The sequence below is a fragment of the Sorex araneus genome, chromosome 4, assembly GCF_027595985.1.
Source record: "Sorex araneus isolate mSorAra2 chromosome 4, mSorAra2.pri, whole genome shotgun sequence".
In the NCBI taxonomy this organism is placed as follows: domain Eukaryota; kingdom Metazoa; phylum Chordata; class Mammalia; order Eulipotyphla; family Soricidae; genus Sorex; species Sorex araneus.
Window position 1 is genome coordinate 9,387,377 of NC_073305.1, and position 13,583 is coordinate 9,400,959.

Consider the following 13,583-nt stretch of genomic DNA (forward strand, 5'->3'; position numbering starts at 1 on the left):
ACCCCTATGCATCGCCAGGTGTAACCCCCCGAAAAAAAAATTCAACACTGTTGGAAACTATCATGCCTTAACTATAATGAAAATTTGCAAAAAAGTAGTTTAGCCTATGTTTTTATTTCTCAGTCCCTCAGTAATTTTAAACTTCTCTTGTGATTTCTTCTTTGCACCAAAGCTGTCAATTTTCTACAAATTTGTCAATTTTCTAGTCTTCAATTCTGTTACTAATTTCTAACAACAGCCCTCTGTTGTTAGGGAAGATACTTCACATAATTTCTTTTTCTACCTACCAAGATTAATTTTTTGGCTTAACATATTGCCTACCCTAGAAAGTCCTATGTGTCCTTGAGAATAAATACTGCATTTTTGCTGTGTTCTACTCGTCTCTTAAATCTAGTTGATTTAGGGTCACGTGCGGCTGACCTGGGCTTGATCCCCAGCACCATTTGTGGTCCCTTGAGTCGACTACCAGTGACACCTGAGTGGAAAGCCAGGAGTTAGTCCTGAGTGCCACCAGGCACGGCCCAAATCAAAACAAATAGTTGATTTTGTTGTCCTCTATTTTCTTACTTACCTTCTACTTCTTTCTGAATGAGGTACTCAAGTCTAGGATTTTTATAATAGAACTATCCAATTCTTGGTGGAATATGTGCACTGGTGAAGGGATGGGTGTTTGAGCATTGTATAACTGAGACTTTAACCTGAAAGCTTTGTAACTTTCCACATGGTGAATCAATAAAAGAATTAAAAAAAAAACTATCCAATTCTGTCTTCAATCTGCTAAACTCTGTCTTGTACACTTTTATAGTTTGTCATTAGGTACACAAAAGTGTCAACTGTTGTATCTCGTTGCTGAATTGAAAATTTTACTAATACTTAATGCCCTTTGTCCCTTGAACCATTTTGAAATTTAATGGCAATTTTGTCTATCACTGGTAACAGCTGGTATCGATTTGGTGATACATGAAATTGAGCTGATTTAGTTTTTTTTTCTCGCTTCATTTAAACACCTTGGATTACAAAACTGGTCATGATGCTTATTACAGGCGTTCAGTATTCTATCACTGATACAGCCACCATGTCACTTTTTCCCAATCACTCCTTCAGTCTGCCTCCGTAGCAGGACCGCAATAATTTAAGGGCTGGAGTGATAGCACAGCGGGTAGGGCGTTTGCCTTGCACGTGGCCAACCCAGGTTGGATTCCTCCGTCCCTCTCAGAGAGCCCGGCAAGCTACCGAGAGAGATTCCCACCCACATGGCAGAGCCTGGCAAGCTCCCTGTGGCGTATTCGATATGCCAAAAACAGTAACAACAAGTCTCGAGATGGAGACGTTACTGGTGCCCACTCAAGCAAATCGACAAGCAACGGGATGACAGTGATGACTGGTATAAATACTCCTGCACTTTTGAAGCTACTTTCGTAAAAAATAACTTTTTTTTTTTGTTCATTCACTTTCAACTGTTTTTGTTTTGGGATCTCAAATGCGTCTCTTGTAGACACCATAGAGTTGAATTATAGGGTTTTTCTGGGTGTGTGTTTTGCTTTGTGTTTTGGGGCCACACCTGGCAATGCTCAGGGGTTACTCCCATGCCTGGTAATACTCAGCCTGGCTAGTTCAACGCTAGAGTCCAGGGTGTGCAGTGGCTCAGGCCATGAGGTGTTGGTGGTACTCTAGGGGTGGCCAGTGCTGGCGGGGTGGGGAACACGCACTGACGGCCTTTGAACTCGTGTCCCAGAGAGTGCTTGCACGCACCCAAGTCACTGTCTCCTCAGCCCCATGTGCTTCTTTTCAAAATGACTCAAAATTATCCCCCACCCCGGGCAAAACTTAGATGCGCTGAGCACCGGACAGGAAGTCTCGGAGGGGACGAGAACTCCGCAGCTCAGGCTCCCGAGGCCTCTGTCCAGGCCCTGCTGTGTGGGGGCGGGGAAACTGAGGCATCCGCTCCGGAAAGGAAGGCTTCTCTAGCTACAGTCTCCGTGGCATTCCCGGCATCCAGGAACGCCGGCGACAAAAGCAGCCATCCAGTACACTGCTCATGGACACGGCGCGGCTCCGAGGGTCACAGTGAGGCAGGAGCACGGAAAACCACGCAGGGGTGGAGAGGAAACCCCAGGCTCTTGACTTCGGGCCCTGCCGCCAGCGTCAGGGGGTCCCCTGGGCCAGCTCTGGGTGCTCAGGCCTGAGGTCCGCTCCCAGCAGCCCTGAGCGCCGCCTCCCGGCCTTCCTCCGCTTCCCCTGGGAAGGACCTGGCTGCTTCCCGAGGCCCGGCCCTGCTTCCCCAGCCCCGGCTGACTTCCTCCAGACTCGGGCCGCTGGGCCAGGGCTCACGGTGACATGGCCCCGTCTCGCCTGCCGCCCTCCCTCTCCGTCCCCTTCAACCTTTCCTATGAGCATCTCCTCAACCGGGCTGGTGGCTGTGCCTTTCTCTGCTCCCTGGAACACCCCAGCTAAGCCCGAGGTCCTCTGCTCGGACCCTGGCTCCCACGCGCTGGGGGAGGAGGGATGGGAGCCCTCTGGGAGGTGAGAGGGGGGGTCTGAGGCACTGGAGGAGGCAGGACCTCTCGGGTTGGGCTGGGCTGATGCTCGGGGTGAAGGGAGTCCGAGCCCCAGGAGAGCACGCTCAGATCGTGAGCCGGCGCGGGGGCCGGGGCCGGGTGGGGGGCGTCAGCTCGGGTCGAGGACCTGGTCCCGGGCGGCTGCGTGCCCAGCCAGGGCAGTTTGCCTCCCAGGAAACCCAACCAGATCCTGGCAGCAGCTTGGACAGGGCAAGCCCTGCCCCTTCCACGCCCGCTAGCACCAGAGCCGGGTCACAAGGCCTCCCGGACACCCTGGTACCTGATTTCTTCTTGGCATCCTTTCCGGTCGAGAGCGAGAAGCTCAGGCAGCCGGAACCGGGCTCGTAGACCAGCTGGTAAGGCGAGTTCACGCCCATGGCGGAGAAGCTCGTGAAGGACTCTGCAGTGGGAGGGAAGGGAGACTTACGTGAACGGTGCTCTCGGCTAGAGTGCTCACACACCCCTCCGTGGTGGTCTGGCTGCAGACACCACCAAGACCGTGCTTCTGGGGACCATACTGGGCCTGCCTGGGCTCGACGGGGTCCTCGGGGTGGGGGGTGTTGGGGACTGTGGCGTTGTCTGCCCACAGCCTGGCCGCCTCCCATCTCTCTCGAGGAACGTCAGAGCAGGGCGCAGGAGGGACGGGCCTCGCGGGTGAGGGCGGGCAGAGCCACTGCACACAGCACCGGGACTCAGCACCGGGCCGGCTGGAAGGACAGTCACCGGCCTCTCGCTCACGCAGCGTCAGCCTTGTACACACCCACACTGCCTGGTGTAGAATCATTTGCTGTTTGGGTTTGGGTTTTTTTCTTGGGGGTAGGGAAGCACCTGGTGGGGTGCTCAGGGGTCACTCCTGGCAGGCTCGGGGGACCATGTCAGATGTTGGGGATCAAGCCCAGGTCGGCCACGTGCCAAGCAACGCCCTCCCCACTGCACTGCCCATCCAGCCCCAGGGGTAGAGGGCTCTGATCGGACCAGGTTAGAATTCAAATTCAGTATCGCCTTGTAAGAGGCAAACAGAGACAGAATTTCCTGACCCCATGCCAGGCTGTTATCACCGGAGCACCTCGGAGGGGGGTGCCCCAAGCAGAACCCCGGAAGCCGAAAACATCCAGGACCCAACCACTGCCATGCTCAAGGCCACTCTCCACACACTCGGACGAGCCTCACCTAAGAGGGACCCGGCAGAAAAAACCCAGGTATGCAGGAACCTGTGACTGAGCTCTCCAAGCCCTCTCAGATCGGGGCTGGGCCTCCTTCCCCCACTTCCCTAGTTTCCCAGTAGCTTGGCAGTCACATCCACAAACTGCCCCCGGCGCCATGTAATCTCATCAGTGGCCTAGACACAGAGACTGTAAACCAAAGCTCTCAGAAGAGAGAGCTGCATAATTTCCTGGAGCGGGAGACCTCTTATACTCTAGCCCACTTACATACCGAAAGAAGCACACATCCGTTCGGTTTTAACATTCTTGCTTGTATTCTCTTATATACGCGCTTAAATGGCTCCAGAATGAAATACAGCAGCCTTCACACACTTCCCTCTTATTGTGGTGGGAAGGTGCTTGGTGGTGAGTGGGTGTTTGAATATTATCTTAATGAACTACTGTGAACACTTTTATGAAAATAAAATATACAAAAATTGCAAAAAAAAAAAAAAAAAAAAGAGGCAAACGGAGATCGTCCTACCATAAACCCCATCAGATCACGCGTTAACCTTCTCCCATCATGTCCCACTGATGACACTGAGGACACCGTTGGGAAATCTGACACGAGTTCTGCAGCCTGGATCCCTCACATTCATCATGAAATTAGCCGACCCAGGGTCCGAGGCAGAAAAAGCTGTCCAAGAGGCTGCCGCATCAAGGGGGCTTAAACCTTCCTTGGTGATCCTAAAGTTGGAATTTTAGGATCCTATTTTCCGTACCTTGTAACTTCGCAGAAATAAGGAAAAGTAACGCTTGCTGAGACTAGTCAAAAGCACGTCAAACTAGGCAGCTCTGCCGCTGGAGGGGAAAAGATCCGCCTAGGAAGCACCCTGGAGCCAGAGCTGTTCGCGGCTGAGCCCCTCTGCCCCCGAGCCTGTCCAGGGAGCTTCGCCACGGAGACCGGACCCAGGAAGAAACAGAACAGAAGGTGCCACAGACGATGCTCACCGCGCCAGGAACACAGAAAACCAGAACTTAGTAACCTAATATACGGTCGATGATGGAACTGAAGTCTCTAGCCATCCAAATGACAATTAGTAAAAGCAACCAGACAGTTTGAAAAATATATGTTAGGGACAGGAAACAGAGACAGAAAAATCACAGTAACTTCGTAATTCACAGTGATTCCATTAAAAAGGAAATAGAGGGGCCGGAGCGATAGCACAGCGGGTAGGGCGTTTGCCTTGCACGCGGCCGACCCGGGTTCGATCCCCGGCATCCCATATGGTCCCCCAAGTACTGCCAGGAGTAATTCCTGAGTGCAAAACCAGGAGTAACCCCTGAGCATCGCTGGGTGTGACCCAAAAAGCAAAAAAAAAAAAAAAAAAAGGAAATAGAAAAAAAACCCACAATATTCTTAATATACAAACATACACACACACACACACACACACACACACACACACACACGGCCACCAAGACCTACAGAAATGAAACAAACATAGCTCTAAGACATGATTTTCTTTCTTTTTAATTTTAATAATATTGCCGTCATATTATTTTATTTTATTTTATTTACTAAATTAAATAAGTTAAATAAAATAATATGCTTAATTATTGAACCATTGAGTCCACTGGACGTCAAGAAGCTGCTGCTTCTTCCCCATCAACCAGCACTAGCCGGTCCAGGGCGTGGTGTTCTCGGCGTGGACCTGCGACTTAGCAAGGGGGACGTTCTGGGGGCAGCAGTTTCATGGGAAGATCCCCACTTGGCCACGAGGGGCCACCCCGTCCAGTGAGATGGCCCAGAGTCGGGGCGCTTCCTGGCGCAGCTCCCGGTCCATCTTGGCTGCTGGCGTGTGCGGGGAAACTCCAGGTCGAGGCCTGGCCTTGCGGGGTGGGGGGGGGGTGAGCCAGGGAAGTGGCACTCCCCGGTGACGATGGCCAGGGTTTGACCTTTTGGCTATTCTTGGTTTTGCTTTGTTTTGTTTTGGTCCCACCTAGAGATGCTCGGGGTTCCTCCTGGCTCTGCACTGAGGAATTATTCCTGCGGTGCTCCGTGGACCATACGGGATGCCGGGATTGAACCCAGGTTGACTGCATGCACGGGAATTTGCCCTACCCACTGCACTATCGCTCTGGCCCCTGTGCTCTGGGGGCTGCTAGGGGGGAGAGCCGACACGTGTGGTGTCTGTGAAGCTCATGGTTCCACCGCTGCCCCAGCTCACAGAAATCCCGCAACACCTCGTGACACTGTCCCAGCTAGTCCGCACAACCAAGAATCCACCTTCCTCTTCCCACCTCGTGATTCGCAGGTGATGCATCCCTTTCCACCCCTATACAACCACCATCCTCCCCAACAAACTCTGGCGTGTGACTAGGAGTCTATGGCTGGTGAGGGTGGTTTTGTCTCAGTCACGTGCACGCACAAGTCTTTGGGCATCCACTGCCCTGGGACCAACAGCCTGTCTTCCTACTCCCAGAGTCCCCATAACTACAGCCCAGCAAGGCCAAACTTGCGCGAAATAAATAGTTTGAATCTTTTTTTTGTTCTCACTCTCAAAAAAAGCGAATTCAAGTCCTAGGAGGAATGTTTTCCTGAAAGGGCTTGGCCCCCTTCATTTATAGTTTTTATTTTGATCTGGTTTTTGTTTGTTCGGGGCTCACACCTGGCTCTAACGGGGTTCGGGGGCTGAACCTGGGTCAGCTGTGCACAAGGCAGGCACCCTGTCCGTGGTCCCTGCCCCTGTCCTCGGTCCCTGCCCGGGCCCCTATTTAGGTGGTCTGCACCTCGTGCCTGAGAGAGGCCTTCACGGTGCTCAGCATAAGGGCTGGTGCAGGAACCACGAAGCGCCTGTCCCCGAGAGAGACTTTCTCAGTGCTCTGCCGTAGCAGAGTCGCCGGAGCTGCAACGTGCTCCCCAATAATTAACTCAACGTCCCCCAACTCTCCTCCCACAAATCTGGCCGCCCCCCACCAGGGACGAGGAGCCCCCACGTCCCAGACGGGCTGGAGCAGAGGGGTCACTGACCGCTTCCTTTTTGCTGGGTGGAAACAGTGTCGGGCAGAAAGGCAGGACCAGAGCGGGCACTTGCCGGCCATCTCCTGGGGGACCAGACCCCCATACAACAGACCCCCCTGCAGGAGGGCTGCGAGGGGCCAGATTTCACGAGCTCATGACGCACGTGTCTGCCCAGCCCGTGACTGCAGCAGGCCCCGGGGCCCTGCGTGCCCAGAGCAGCTGATCCACAGCAGAATGCAGGGGTGCAGGGGGGCTGGAGGGAGAGGGTGGGCTGAGGAGCTGGGCAGGAGAAGGAGGGCGGGAGGGAGGGGCTCCCCTTGCATGCAGCCAACCCTGGTTCAGGGCCCGGCACCCACGGTCCCTGTGCCTGGGAGAGAAAGTGCTGGGCTTGAGGAAACAGCTTCTGTCTCACAGACAGGAAACCAAACAGAGACCCTCAAACCTTGGCCCCGAGGTAACGCACTCACCACAGGCTGGGGGACACGCCTCTGTTCCAACTAAACTGGGGGTGCCCTTGCCAACTGCTTTCTTTGGGGCGATGGGGTTTGGGTCACACTCAGCGGTGCTCAGGGGTTACTCCCGGCTCTGCACTCAGGGATCACTCCTGGCGGTGCTCGGGGGACCGTAGGAGAGGGCGGGCATGGAACCTGGGTTGGCCACGTGCCAGGCAAACGCCCTCCCCGCCGTGCTATCGCTCCGGGCCCTCTATCACATGCTTGTCGGTGCTGCCGGAACCCTCACCTCAGGGCTGCAGCGCGGGGACCCACCTTTCCACAGCTGTCTGACATCGTAGCCGCTTCTCCTGACGATGCTGATCAGGCGGTGGAAAGCCATCTCCTTGGCACTGACGTGGAGCAGCTGGCTGGCCTCCATGAAGCGCCTCGTGACGTCCAGGGGATTGGAACCTGCTAAGGGGATCGACAAAGGCACCTCAGTTCCCCCCCCCCCCGCCAGCACAGGGCCATGCCTGCAGGGAGGACCTCGGTGAGTGGCCCAGAAAGTTTGGATCCAAATGGGACTCGCGAGAACACAATGAAGAAAAGCCATCTGCACGTCTACGTTCACTGCAGCCCTGTGCACGATAGCCAGGATCTGAAAAACAACCCGAGTGCCCGGCAGCAGACAACTGGATAAAGGAACTGTGGTATATCTATACAGTGGAATACTATGCAGCCACTGGCGAAAAAAATTAAGCCATGAAAATTTGTTTATAAATGGATGGACATGGAGAGTATCATGGTGAGTGAAATGAATTAGAGGCTGGCTAAAGAAACTTTGGGACATCTACACGATGGAATACTATGCATCTGTTAGGAAAGATGAAGTCATGAAATGTGCTTATAAGGTGGATGGACATGAAGACTATCATGCTAAGTGAAATGAGTCAGAAAGAGAGGGACAGACATAGAATGACTGCACTCCACTCGTTTGTGGAATATAAAATACCATAATATGAGATGGACACCCAAGGACAGTAGAGACAAAGGCCAGGAAGATTTGATAGAGAGGGGATCACTCAGTCAATGATGGTTGGAAGGATCGCTCGGGGTGGGAGATGTGTGCTGAGAGTAGATAAAGGACCAAACATGACAGTCTCTCAGTATCTGTATTGCAAACCATAATGCCCCAAAGTAGAGAGAGAGTATGGGGGAAATTGTCTGCCACAGAGGCAGGAGGAGGGGTGGGAAAGGGTCGTGGGGGAGGGATATTGGGGACATCGGTGGTGGAAAACGCACACTGGTGGAGGGATGGGTGTTCAATCATTGTATGACTGAAACTCCAACATGAAAGCTCTGAAAGTGTAGCTCACGATGCTTCAATAAAAACAAAGAAAAGAAGAAATGAGTCAGAGGGAGAGGGACCGGCATAGAATGATCACACCAATCTGTGGAATAGAAAAAAACATAGTATGAGACTAACACCCAAGAGCAGAAGAAACAGGGGCCAGGAGGAGTGGCCAATGGTGGGAACTTGCCACAGGTGGCAGGGTGGGAGGGGGCTGAGGGAGAGGCAGTGAGGACAGAGAAGAGACCACCAAGGCAATGAGGGCTGGACATGAGCACTCTGGACAAGAACTGAGTGCTAAAAAGTGGTAAAGGGATGTACATGCTACCCTTTCAGTACCTGTCTTGCAACCCATAATGCCCAAAAGGAGAGTATGTGGTACAGGCAGACTCGTGGGGGCTGGGGGGGGGTCAGGAGGGAAACTGGGGACATTGGTGGTGGGAAATTTCACTGGTGAAGGGATGGATGTTGCAATCTTGTATGACTGAAACCCGATCATGAACACCTTTACACCTTTGTAAGTGTATCTCATAGTGATTCGATTAAAAAAATAATTTTATTTTTATAGGGGCCTGGTGGACTGGAGCGATAGCACAGTGGGTAGGGCGCTTGCCTTGCACACGGCCAACCCGGGTTCGATTCCTCCGTCCCTCTTGGAGAGCCCGGCAAGCTACCAAGAGTATCCCACCCGCACAAAAGAGCCTGGCAAGCTACCTGTGGTGTATTGGATATGCCAAAAACTGTAACAACAAGTCTCACAATGGAGACGTTACTGATGTCCGCTTGAGCAAGTCGATGAACAACGGGATGACAGTGCCACAACAGTGCTACAGTGCAGGGGCCTGGGGGGGCAGACACATTCCCCATTCTGCCTAAAGGACCAGCATCCCCCAGCCACACCTGACACCCGCCAGCACAGAAACAGCCCAGAGACACAACTGAACCTCACCAAGCCACCAAGCCACTAAATCGCTCCAGTTCCTGGTGTGCACGACCACATATTCGGCCACCCAACACCTCCGAGCTTCATCGTCCCACCAGCCCGGTAGGACCACAGCAAATTTGATGGGGAAGTTGCACAGAAGACCACCGAGTTCAATGATCAAAAAGAATGAACACAGGAGGTTCAGCTAGCACCGACCATCCCAGTAAATCCTCAGTGACTGATGTAACACCACTGTGAAATAGAATAATAATTACAAATTGACTTTTATTGATCTACTTTTTTTTTTATCATTTCATTTGCCTGTGTGTTGTGACAAGCAATAGGAAGTAAATTTGTGCCTGCTAAGGGGGCAGGCTGGGGCGGTGGGTGGGGAACTGTGGACATGGGTGGGGGGAAGGTCACCCTGGTGGGGGGACTGGTGGCGGAATACCTTAAACAACTGAATTATGAACAACTTTGTAAGCCGTGGTGTGCTAATTTTTTTAAATGGGGACCAGGATATGGATCAAAGGGCTTCCACTTGGTGTGGCCCCCCAATATACCCACCCCCAAATAAATAAAGGGTAAAGCTCAATGGTGAGGGCCAGCAGGGGTGAGGGGCTCCTAATAAAAGGCCCCAAGTTCTCAAGACTTTGCTCTCTGAGCCCATGACTCATTTGTCTCACGTGTCTAGGAAGCCGTTGGCATGTAGAATAACGCAGCATCTAGAAGACCTCATTAGTGGTAGAGCTCAAAGGCACGGAAAAGGACACGGGGATATGAAAACTATCCCACATTCGTGGTTTGGAAAAAGTAACGCTCTCCAAAGGACCGTCCTACCCAAAGCCCTACACAGGGTCAAGGCAATCCCCTCAAAATTCCCGTGACATTCTTCAAGGACTCAGAGCACACCCGACTGAAATGTGGAATCCTGGAACAGCCAAAGAAATTCTGATTTTAGAGAAAACGAAGCAAAAGAGTTCTGCATTTCATAACTAAATTATCATACAAAGCTGTAATGAGCAAAACTGTTTGGGTCTGAGACCAGTGGAACCAAGAGAGCCGAGAGAAGCCCTCGGGCGGGTGGACACTAACTGAGACCCTGAGGCCGGGTGCAGGAAGCCACGCAGGGAAAATCTCTCCCACCAACGGTGGTGGGAAAACTGAACGGCCACACTTTTAAAAACAACAGCAAATTAAACTGGAATGGTATCTCACACTACTCACCAAAAATAACACAAAGCGGATGGAAGACCTTGAGATGAGACCACACAATCCATAACACACCCTCAGGAAAATATAGACAAACTCCCCAGACATGATTGAATGATTCGACTCTACTGGCAAATATAACAAAAACACAAAATAAACAAATGGGACTGCATCAAATTGAAAAGCTTTCACACTGCAGAAGAAACTAAGCGAAAATAAAATTTAAAAGAACCTACTGAATGGGAGAGATATGTGCATACCACACAGAGATATGTAAGAAATACTGAGAACTCATAAAGCTCAACAACAACCATAATAAAATAAATAAGTACATCAAAAATCAGGGAGAGGAGATAAATAGGCACTTCCCCCATGAAGACTTGCTAATGGCCAGCAGGCATGTTCAAAGGGCTTCACTACCATTTCCAGAAAAAAGCAAATCAAAACAGCATGAGGCAGCACCTCACACCTGTGAGAATGGCACCAATCAAAACAACCAGAAATCACCAGCATTGGGGGCGCGGTGGAAATGCAGCCTCACTCACTGGTGGTGGGAACCCTCTGACTTATCCTCTATGAAAAGCAGCATGGCGAAGTCTCAAAACAGAAAGAGTAGAACTCACATACAACCCGGCAGTCCCACTTGCTGGCATCTACCCCCCAGACACAAAAAGTGTTTAGTTTAAAAGATCTACACAAACCCATGTTCACTGCAGTGCTCAGTACAACAGCCAAGATGTGGGAGCAAACCCAAAGTTTGATGACAGATGAATTGATACAGTAGTTGTGGCATATGTACACATAATAGAATACTACACAGCCATGAAAAAAGACTAAGTGATGCTGTTCACTGCGAGGTGGAGCTGGGGGTATCAGGTGGGCAGCTAAGTCAGGGGGAAAGACCAGATGCTCTCACTCATCGGGGAGACACAGAGAGGCAGCATGAGAGAACAGATGGTACTAAACAAGGACATGCCCTTGGCCTTGAGCCCCAAAACTGATTCCCAAGCAGCAAGGGGCAGGGAAGATGGGGAGCAATATAGCCAGCGGTGTTATGGGACAGGGGGGACGGTGGTGGGCACTCTGATGGGGAAGTGCCGTAACTCTGTACATCAACACCACAAACTAACACTATTGTAACCATTTCCCCTAAACTACAGTTAGAAAATAAAAGTGAGGAACAAAGCAGGGCGAGAGGCCTTTCATTCCCAGGGCAGGTGACGGATGGCCACAGTGCACGGACACACACAGAACACACATGCACACGAAGACACAGAAATGCATATATGGCCTAGCTGTCACACCCATGAGCTTCCGCTGGGCGCCATCTTGGCACACCAACAGCCCTGGTCCAGAGACTTCCAACTGAATCCCAAAACAGATTAGAGCCCTACAGAGATGTCTCTGGAACCCAACCGCCTGCAACGTAGGGTCCCAAAGCATGCGGCCACTTTGAAGCCACACAAACTCTCACGATGTTCAAAATGAGCAGTGGGAAATAAGTGACCTAGCATCTGCCCCTCGTGGGCAGGCTTGAATGGTGGCGGGAAAATTCGGGAAAAGCATAAGGCCCAAAAGTAGAGAGCGAGTATTGGGGCAATTGTCTGCCATAGAGGCAGGGTGAGGACTGGGATGGGGGGAGGGGATACTGGGGATATTGGTGGTGGAGAATGTGCACTGGTGGAGGATGCGTGTTCGATCCTAGCATGGCTGAATCTCAAACATGACAGCTTTGTAACTGTACCTCACGGTGATTCAATACATTTTTTAAAATTGCATACATGTATGTGTGCTCACGGCACACACCCGCATGTGCACTCCCAGAGCCACAGACACACAAACATGCATGTGCAGGGGCTGGAGCGATAGCACAGCGGGTAGGGCATTTGCCTTGCACGCGGCCGACCCGGGTTCAAATCCCAGCATCCCATAGGGTCCCCTGAGCACCGCCAGGAGTAATTCCTGAGTGCAGAGCCAGGAGTGACCCCTGTGCATCGCCGGGTGTGACCCAAAAAAGCAAAAAGCAAAAACAAAAAACATGCATGTGCAGAGACACAGACACACAGGCACATACACGTACATACACACGCACACGCACCCAAGAGCATCCCGGAAGGAAACCGGACCAGGCCGGGACTCGGCCACGCCCGCCTCACCAGACATGGACTCCAGCATGGCCTTCATCTTCAGGCCGAGCAGCTCGGTCAGCAGGTGGACGGAGCGACGCTGGAACTGGTGCAGGGTGTCCAGGCTGCGTTCCAGGGCCGGGGCGGCCGCCATCAGGTGCGGGCTGGCGTGCAGCCTGGCCGGGGCGGAGGCCGGCAGCAGCTTGCGGGGCGGGGGCAGGGTCTGCATCTTCTTCCGGACGGGGGTGGGCAGGGACGTGGCGTCCGTGAGGAGCAGTGGGGACGGCGGGGGCCCGAGGCTGACCTCCAGGCCCAGGATGGCGGAGGCGGCCGGCCGCGGGGGGTAGGCAATGAGCTCGTCCCACGTGAACTCGAAGATGTTCCGGATGCCCTTGGGGATGGGGACCCCGGTACTGCGGCACGTGATGAGCAGCCTGGAGATCTTGGCCAGCAGCTTGGGCGCCAGGGCCACGTACTCGTCGTACAGCTCGCGGTGACTCTTGACCCCCATCATGCCGCCGGCGTGGCATGCCGCTAGGTGACACCGTTCATCTGGGACCCAGGGGCCCTCGGCTACTGAGAAGCGCGCGAACGGCAGCGCTTAGCCAAGAGGGCTCCTCGGAGGCGGCAGGGAGGTGCTGACGTCGCCCGTCCGGGCCCCGGAGCCAGCAGGTCCGACCTGGGGAGGAGAAGGGGGTCCTGAGCCCCCCTCTCCACGCGGGGAGGGGGACCGTCTCCCAGAGACGCCGGCAGGGGCGCCCACAAGTGTGGGGGGGTGCTGGCAAGGCCCTGAGTGCAAGGAAATGCCAG

At 53.0% G+C, this 13,583-nt stretch overlaps 1 protein-coding gene across 1 annotated transcript in view; it reads right to left on the reverse strand.

Annotated features, from left to right (window-relative positions):
- The window catches only part of C4H3orf20 (chromosome 4 C3orf20 homolog), a 60,500-nt gene extending 47,213 nt beyond the window's left edge, over window positions 1-13,287 (reverse strand). The window contains exons 1-3 of the mRNA XM_055134998.1: window positions 12,804-13,287; window positions 7,493-7,633; window positions 2,839-2,958 (exon numbers count right to left, since the gene is read on the reverse strand). Of these exons, the coding sequence (XP_054990973.1) occupies window positions 2,839-2,958; window positions 7,493-7,633; window positions 12,804-13,287 (745 nt within the window). The remainder of the gene's footprint in view (window positions 1-2,838; window positions 2,959-7,492; window positions 7,634-12,803) is intronic.
- Between the last annotated feature and the right edge of the window lie 296 nt (window positions 13,288-13,583).